Genomic DNA, 9,252 nt, shown 5'->3' with positions numbered 1-9,252 from the left:
AGTCTCTCTCTCACCCTCCCTCCGAGTGAAATGAACAACTCCTCACTCTCTCTCTCTCTCTCTCTCTCTCTTCCCTAAAATCTCTCCCCCTCCCTCTCTCTCCATCCCTCCTTCTCTCTCCCCCCCTCCGAGTGAAATGAGCAACTCCTCAGCCTCTCTCACTCTCTCCCCCTCCCTCAGAGTGAAATAAACAACTCCTCACAGTCTCTCTCTCCCCCTCCCTCCGAGTGAAATGAACAACTCCTCACTCTCTCTCTCTCTTCCCTAAAATCTCTCCCCCTCCCTCTCTCCATCCCTCCCTCTCTCTCCATCCCTCCTTCTCTCTCCCCCCCCTCTCCGAGTGAAATGAGCAACTCCTCAGCCTCTCTCACTCTCTCCCCCTCCCTCAGAGTGAAATAAACAACTCCTCACAGTCTCTCACACTCTCTCTCTCTCCCTCCCTCCGAGTGAAATGAACAATTCCTCACAGTCTCTCACACTCTCTCTCTCTCCCTCCCTCCGAGTGAAATGAACAATTCCTCACAGTCTCTCTCACTCTCTCTCTCTCCCCCTCCCTGAGAGTGAAATAAACAACTCCTCACAGTCTCTCTCTCCCCCTCCCTCCGAGTGAAATGAACAACTCCTCACTCTCTCTCTCTTCCCTAAAATCTCTCCCCCTCCCTCTCTCTCCATCCCTCCTTCTCTCTCTCCCTCCCTCCGAGTGAAATGAACAACTCCTCAGTCTTTCTCTCTCTTCCCGAATCTCTCCCTCCTTCTCTCTCTCTCCCCCCTCACTCCCCCGTCCCTCCTTGAAGTGAACAACTGCTCAGTCTCTCTCTCTCTTCCCTATCTCTCCCCCTCCCTGTTGTTTATATATATATATAATAAATACGGCAGAAATGTCGGGGGTGCTCTGACGCATCCAAACACCTGATGGCGGAGGGGAAGAAGGTGTTGCTGAATCGTCGAGTTTTCAGGCTCCTCTCCCTTCCCCGATGGCGGCAGTGAGCCGGGAGCCTGTCCCGGTGCTGAGGGAGTCACGGTGATGAGGATCTCCATCATCCAGTTCCAGAGGGAGGTTCGCTGGCCCAGGATCCGGAGCCTGTGGATCAGAACGGAGGGGAGGATGATGCTGAACGCCGAGCTGGTCTCAGTCATCAGCAGCCTGGCGTCGGTGTTGTAATGCCCAGGGACCAGGGGAGAGCGAGTGAGATCGTATCCGCGGTAGACCTTTCGTCGAGTTTCCCCAATTCACAGCGGGCCCACGTCCTCGCTGGAGAAGGGGTCGACTCTGGGTATGACCAGCCTCTCAACCAGATCCCCGCACTTGATTCTCAATCGTTCCCAATTCCTCTCAATCACCAGCACCTGGTTTCCATTCGCCACCAGAGGATAAGACTCCGACAGCTCCGGTCAGCCCTTGCCGGATTGTTGGTCGACTCTCAGAGAGAGAAGAACCTTGCTCCAAGTCATGACACAAACCTGGGTGGCAGTGTGAAATGTATGGAAGATGTTATGAGAATGCAGGGTGACTTGGACAGGTTGGGTGAGTGGGCAAATGAATGGCGGATGCAGTTTAATGTGGGTAAATGTGAGGTTATCCACTTTGGTGGCAAGAACAGGAAGGCAGATTACTATCTAAATGGATTCAAGTTAGGAAAAGGGGAAGTACAGCGAGATCTAGGTGTTCTTGTACATCAGTCAATGAAAGCAAGCATGCAGGTACAGCAGGCAGTGAAGAAAGCCAATGGCATGCTGGCCTTTATAACAAGAGGAATTGAGTATAGGAGTAAAGAGGTCCTTCTGCAGCTGTACAGGGCCCTGGTGAGACCACACCTGGAGTATTGTGTGCAGTTTCGGTCTCCCGATTTGAGGAAGGACATTCTTGCCATTGAGGGAGTGCAGCGTAGGTTCAGAAGGTTAATTCCCGGAATGGCGGGACTGTCATATATTGAAAGATTGGAGCGACTGGGCTTGTATACACTGGAGTTTAGAAGGATGAGAGGGGATCTGACTGAAACATATAAGATTATTAAGGGATTGGACACACTGGAGGAAGGAAGCATGTTCCCGCTGATGGGTGAGTCCAGAACTAGAGGCCACAGTTTAAGAATAAGGGGTAGGCCATTTAGAACGGAGATGCGGAAAATCTTTTTCACCCAGAGAGTGGAGGATATGTGGAATGCTCTGCCTCAGAAGGCAGTGGAGGCCAAGTCTCTGGATGCATTCAAGAGTGAGTTAGATAGAGCTCTTATAGATAGCGGGGTCAAGGGATATGGGGAGAGGGCAGGAATGGGGTACTGATTGTGGATGATCAGCCATGAACACAGTGAATGGTGGTGCTGGTTAGAAGGGCCGAATGGCCTACTCCTGCACCTATTGTGTATTGTCAAAGCAGTTAATCCCAGTAGGTGTGAGTGTCACTGGGTGATTGTTGTTGAGGCAGCTCTCCCTACTCTTCTCCGGCACTGGTATGATTGTCGCCTTTTGAAGCGGGGGGGGGGGGTGTAATTCAGACTGCAGGGGAGAGACACGTCCTCGGATACTCCAACCTCCGCTGCTGTTCTCCTCACATCAGTTGACACATCCCTCACCTGCACGCCTCTCCGTCTCCTTCGACCCCTTCAACATCTACCACAATCCCCTTCTCCGTCATCGTCTCCCTCCCCGTGACCTACCACAGCCATGCAGCCCCCTCGTCTCTGTCACACCCCCTCTCTCCCCAAACGCCTCCCTCTCTGTGTTGACAGGGATTTGTGGATGGAATGGGGGAGAGTTGAATTCTGGAGTTAGACTCCCCCCTTGAACCACAAATCAATCTCTCAGTTCTGAGCCTATAATGAATGGTCAGAGAGGACAGTGGGCAGAGAGGGAGATTCGCTGTTTCATAATACCTCACTGTGCAATCGGACAGTGTGGAGGGAGATTCACTCTGTGTCTGACCCCGGGTGTAATTGTGATGGGACGATGTGGAGGGAGATTCACTCTGTGTCTGACCCCGGGAGTGTGTGATGGGTCGGTGCGGAGGGAGATTCACTCTGTGTCTGACTCCGGGTGTAAGTGTGAATGGACAGTGTGGAGGGAGATTCACTCTGTGTCTGACCCCGGGAGTGTGTGATGGGACGGTGTGGAGGGAGACTCACTCTGTGTCTGACCCTGGGAATGTGTGATGGGGCAGTGTGGAGGGAGATTCACTCTGTGTCTGACCCCGGGTGTAAGTGTAATGGGATAGTGTGGAGGGAGCTGCACTCTGTGTCTGACCCCGGGAGTGTGTGATGGGACGGTGTGGAGGGAGATTCACTCTGTGTCTTACCCCGTGAGTGAGTTTGATCGGACCGTGTGGAGGGAGATTCACTGTGTGTCTGACCCCGGGTGTGTGTGAAGGAACGGTGTGGAGGGAGATTCACTCTGTGTCTGACCCCGGGAGTGTGTGATGGGACGGTGTGGAGGGAGACTCACTCTGTGTCTGACCCTGGGAATGTGTGATGGGGCAGTGTGGAGGGAGATTCACTCTGTGTCTGACCCCGGGTGTAAGTGTAATGGGATAGTGTGGAGGGAGCTGCACTCTGTGTCTGACCCCGGGAGTGTGTGATGGGATGGTATGGAGGGAGATTCACTCTGTGTCTTACCCCGTGAGTGAGTTTGATCGGACCGTGTGGAGGGAGATTCACTGTGTGTCTGACCCCGGGTGTGTGTGAAGGAACGGTGTGGAGGGAGATTCACTCTGTGTCTGACCCCGGGAGTGTTTGATGGGGCGGTATGTAGGGAGATTCACTCTGTGTCTAACCCCGGGAGTGAGTGTGATCGGACCGTGTGGAGGGAGATTCACTATGTGTCTGACCCCGGGAGTGTGTGATGGGATGGTGTGGAGGGAGATTCACTCTGTGTCTGACCCCGGGTGTAAGTGTGATCGGACTGTGTGGAGGGAGATTCACTCTGTATCTGACCCCGGGTGTGTGTGATGGGACGGTGTGGAGGGGGATTTACTCTGTGTCTGACCCCGGGAGTGTGTGTAGGGGCATAATGGAGGGAGATTCACTCTGTTTCTAACCCCGTGAGTGAGTTTGATCGGACCGTGTGGAGGGAGATTCACTGTGTGTCTGACCCCGGGTGTGTGTGACGGAACGGTGTGGAGGGAGATTCACTCTGTGTCTGACCCCGGGAGTGTTTGATGGGGTGGTATGGAGGAAGATTCACTCTATGTCTAACCCCGGGAGTGAGGGTGATCAGACCGTGTGGAGGGAGATTCACTCTGTGTCTGACCCCGGCAGTGTGTGATGGGACGGTGCGGAGGGAGATTCACTCTGTGTCTGACCCCGGGTGTAAGTGTGAATGGACAGTGTGGAGGGAGATTCACTCTGTGTCTGACCCCGGGAGTGTGTGATGGGACGGTGTGGAGGGAGACTCACTCTGTGTCTGACCCTGGGAATGTGTGATGGGGCAGTGTGGAGGGAGATTCACTCTGTGTCTGACCCCGGGAGTGTGTGATGGGTCGGTGCGGAGGGAGATTCACTCTGTGTCTGACCCCGGGTGTAAGTGTGAATGGACAGTGTGGAGGGAGATTCACTCTGTGTCTGACCCCGGGAGTGTGTGATGGGACGGTGTGGAGGGAGACTCACTCTGTGTCTGACCCTGGGAATGTGTGATGGGGCAGTGTGGAGGGAGATTCACTCTGTGTCTGACCCCGGGTGTAAGTGTAATGGGATAGTGTGGAGGGAGCTGCACTCTGTGTCTGACCCCGGGAGTGTGTGATGGGACGGTGTGGAGGGAGATTCACTCTGTGTCTTACCCCGTGAGTGAGTTTGATCGGACCGTGTGGAGGGAGATTCACTGTGTGTCTGACCCCGGGTGTGTGTGAAGGAACGGTGTGGAGGGAGATTCACTCTGTGTCTGACCCCGGGAGTGTGTGATGGGACGGTGTGGAGGGAGACTCACTCTGTGTCTGACCCTGGGAATGTGTGATGGGGCAGTGTGGAGGGAGATTCACTCTGTGTCTGACCCCGGGTGTAAGTGTAATGGGATAGTGTGGAGGGAGCTGCACTCTGTGTCTGACCCCGGGAGTGTGTGATGGGATGGTATGGAGGGAGATTCACTCTGTGTCTTACCCCGTGAGTGAGTTTGATCGGACCGTGTGGAGGGAGATTCACTGTGTGTCTGACCCCGGGTGTGTGTGAAGGAACGGTGTGGAGGGAGATTCACTCTGTGTCTGACCCCGGGAGTGTTTGATGGGGCGGTATGTAGGGAGATTCACTCTGTGTCTAACCCCGGGAGTGAGTGTGATCGGACCGTGTGGAGGGAGATTCACTATGTGTCTGACCCCGGGAGTGTGTGATGGGATGGTGTGGAGGGAGATTCACTCTGTGTCTGACCCCGGGTGTAAGTGTGATCGGACTGTGTGGAGGGAGATTCACTCTGTATCTGACCCCGGGTGTGTGTGATGGGACGGTGTGGAGGGGGATTTACTCTGTGTCTGACCCCGGGAGTGTGTGTAGGGGCATAATGGAGGGAGATTCACTCTGTTTCTAACCCCGTGAGTGAGTTTGATCGGACCGTGTGGAGGGAGATTCACTGTGTGTCTGACCCCGGGTGTGTGTGACGGAACGGTGTGGAGGGAGATTCACTCTGTGTCTGACCCCGGGAGTGTTTGATGGGGTGGTATGGAGGAAGATTCACTCTATGTCTAACCCCGGGAGTGAGGGTGATCAGACCGTGTGGAGGGAGATTCACTCTGTGTCTGACCCCGGCAGTGTGTGATGGGACGGTGCGGAGGGAGATTCACTCTGTGTCTGACCCCGGGTGTAAGTGTGAATGGACAGTGTGGAGGGAGATTCACTCTGTGTCTGACCCCGGGAGTGTGTGATGGGACGGTGTGGAGGGAGACTCACTCTGTGTCTGACCCTGGGAATGTGTGATGGGGCAGTGTGGAGGGAGATTCACTCTGTGTCTGACCCCGGGTGTAAGTGTAATGGGATAGTGTGGAGGGAGCTGCACTCTGTGTCTGACCCCGGGAGTGTGTGATGGGACGGTGTGGAGGGAGACTCACTCTGTGTCTGACCCCGGGAGTGTGTGATGGGGCGGTATGGAGGGAGATTCACTCTGTGTCTTACCCCGTGAGTGAGTTTGATCGGACCGTGTGGAGGGAGATTCACTGTGTGTCTGACCCCGGGTATGTGTGAAGGAACGGTGTGGAGGGAGATTCACTCTGTGTCTGACCCCGGGAGTGTTTGATGGGGCGGTATGTAGGGAGATTCACTCTGTGTCTGACCCCGGGTGTAAGTGTGATCGGACTGTGTGGAGGGAGATTCACTCTGTATCTGACCCCGGGTGTGTGTGATGGGACGGTTTGGAGGGGGATATACTCTGTGTCTGACCCCGGGAGTGTGTGTTGGGGCATAATGGAGGGAGATTCACTCTGTTTCTAACCCCGTGAGTGAGTTTGATCGGACCGTGTGGAGGGAGATTCCCTGTGTGTCTGACCCTGGGTGTGTGTGACGGAACGGTGTGGAGGGAGATTCACTCTGTGTCTGACCCCGGGAGTGTTTGATGGGGTGGTATGGAGGAAGATTCACTCTATGTCTAACCCCGGGAGTGAGGGTGATCAGACCGTGTGGAGGGAGATTCACTCTGTGTCTGACCCCGGCAGTGTGTGATGGGACGGTGCGGAGGGAGATTCATTCTGTGTCGGACCCCAGGAGTGTGTGATGGGATGGTGTGGAGGGAGATTCCCTCTGTGTCTGGCCCCGGGAGTGTGTAATGGAACGGTGAGGAGGGAGATTCACTCTGTGTCTGATCCCGGGAGTGTGTAATGGGACGGTGTGGAGGGAGATTCACTCTGTGTCTGACCCCGGGAGTGTGTGATCGGACGGTGTGGAGGGAGATTCACTCTGTGTCTGACCCCGGGAGTGTGTGATGGGATGGTGTGGAGGGAGATTCACTCTGTGTCTGACCCCGGGAGTGTGTGATGGGACGGTGCGGAGGGAGATTCACTCTGTGTCTGACGCCGGGATTGTGTGATGGGACGGTGTGGAGGGAGATTCACTCTGTGTCTGACCCCGGGAGTGTGTGATGGGACGGTGTGGAGGGAGATTCACTCTGTGTCTGACCCCGGGATTGTGTGATGGGATGGTGTGGAGGGAGATTCACTCTGTGTCTGACCCCGGGAGTGTGTGATGGGACGGTGTGGAGGGAGATTCACTCTGTGTCTCACCCCGGGAGTGTGTGATGGGTCGGTGTGGAGGGAGATTCACTCTGTGTCTGATCCCGGGAGTGTGTGATGGGATGGTGTGGAGGGGGCTTCACTCTGTGTTTCACGCCGGTATTCCATCCTCCATCCGTCTCGTACTCGGGACCTCAGTGACTCACGTCTGATATTCGAGCCGATATTAACTGTCTGCGGGGTACAGGAGGGGGACGGTTAGCCAGGAAGGGGGTTAATTTGAGACGAGATCCTGGGCACCCAGTCTCTGCCAGTCCGACCTCCCTCAGCCTGGAGCTGAGACGCTACTGTGTCAGTGTGAGGAGCTCCGACCCACTGTTACAGTGCACAGGGTGCGGGGGGCAGCGGAAACCTCAAACAAACTCAAGTCCGACACCAAGGCAGGAAGTTACAGCGGTTTATTGATTTCATCATGATAAATGATAATTAAACAGTATGTGAGCTGCTGACTTGCGGGAATAAATACACTGTTGTAGCGATGTACTATGTACAGAGCGAGAGACAACAACACGCAGTCGGTGAGTCTGTTCCAGACTAGTTTATTCAAACTTCGCGGCGCTGGCATTTAATCCCTGGGTATTTGTGAGCCGATGCGCCTGCGCATTTAATCCCGAGTGCCCGCCCTCTCCGAGCGGAAATGACGTCAGAGGTGCTCACCGCGCTGGCTATTTGTGAGTCTATGCGCCTGCGCAGAAAGTGGGTCGCCACACTGTTCCCGACTCACTCACAATTAACTGACCGGTAACAACGGGTGACCGGTAGATTAATCAGTCCCGTTTCTCACCGTCACTCTGCATCCAATCACACTTCAGGGCCGTGTCCGGGATCGCTGCGGATCCGAGGCCATTGCCGAGGGATTTGTCAATTTAACACCATTGTATCGGCCAGACTGCCGAATGCACCGTCCTCGGCAACGGGAGCAAAAGAATTCTCTCCCGGGACACCGGTGTCCCAGACTGAGCTCCGGCCCCCCCCCGGGCTCCTCCTGTCCGGGTAATTCCCCGGGGTGTCACGCGAGCGAGTCTCGGACCGGCACATCCGGCGGAGTGCGTCACCGCGGGAGCGCTTCCGATATCACCGAGCTCGAGACCGGAGCCAGTTCCGTTAAAACCGTTGGGAATCAGCCCCGGCGCGCGGCCGTTAAAGGTAAGGGCGGGAGTTAAAGGGGAGGGGGAGTTAAAGGGGAGTGGGGAGTTAAAGGGGAGGGGGGAGTTAAAGCGGGGAATCGGCTCCATCCCGCGGGCGGGGATGTTCACACATTCAGAAGTTCACAGATCCACACTGTCAGTCCGGGTCTGACTTCCTGCAGAGATCTCAGTTCCTTCATCCCGGTCTGACTGAACCGATTCACCCACAGCCTGAAACAGATGGGAGAATGAAGATGAAATAAACAGATTACACAACAGTGTCAGTAACAGGGGACCGGGGTTAATGTTTCAACAACACTCACAGACAAATATCACCAGAAAACCCGCGGATCCGCTGACATTTTATCACATTGAACATTAACACAAACACTCACCAGATCAGCTTCAGACTCGGGAGGGTCAGTATGAGGCGGCGGAGACCGGGGACAGATCCGTCTGTCAGAGAGTTTGATCTCAGGTCCAGCTCCGTCAGTGATGGTTTTGTACTGAGAGCGGAGACGAGATCCTCGGCCCCAGAATCTGTGAGACCGACATTCCTCATCCTGGAGATGAGAGAGAGTGAGGGTGAAGGACACAGAGAGACAGGAGACGGTACAGATCCCCAGTGTTTATCAGTAACACAATTACTGATTACATTAACGTTCAATGTCAGACACCCAGTGACTGTAAACACAATCTCCCACAGTCTGGTACTTACCGCAGTTTCTGTATTTTACACTCCGAGTTCACCAGAGCCGCAGACACCAGTTTCACTCCTGAATCTCCCAGTTCATTATCACTCAGGTCCAGCTCCGTCAGTGATCGATTTGTACTGAGAGCGGAGGCGAAATCCTCGGCACCAGAATCTGTGAGACCGACATTCCTCATCCTGGAGATGAGAGAGAGTGAGGGTGAAGGACACAGAGAGAC

At 54.8% G+C, this 9,252-nt stretch overlaps 1 protein-coding gene across 1 annotated transcript in view; it reads right to left on the bottom strand.

Annotated features, from left to right (window-relative positions):
* Positions 1–7,578: 7,578 nt before the first annotated feature.
* Positions 7,579–9,252, bottom strand: part of LOC140721956 (ribonuclease inhibitor-like) — a 102,424-nt gene continuing 100,750 nt past the window's right edge. The window contains exons 3-5 of the mRNA XM_073036781.1: positions 9,041–9,211; positions 8,718–8,885; positions 7,579–8,553 (exon numbers count right to left, since the gene is read on the bottom strand). Of these exons, the coding sequence (XP_072892882.1) occupies positions 8,448–8,553; positions 8,718–8,885; positions 9,041–9,211 (445 nt within the window). The 3' untranslated portion in view covers positions 7,579–8,447. The remainder of the gene's footprint in view (positions 8,554–8,717; positions 8,886–9,040; positions 9,212–9,252) is intronic.

This window comes from Hemitrygon akajei, unplaced genomic scaffold, assembly GCF_048418815.1.
Source record: "Hemitrygon akajei unplaced genomic scaffold, sHemAka1.3 Scf000065, whole genome shotgun sequence".
Classification (NCBI taxonomy): domain Eukaryota; kingdom Metazoa; phylum Chordata; class Chondrichthyes; order Myliobatiformes; family Dasyatidae; genus Hemitrygon; species Hemitrygon akajei.
This window is presented reverse-complemented; position numbering and strand designations above follow the sequence as displayed.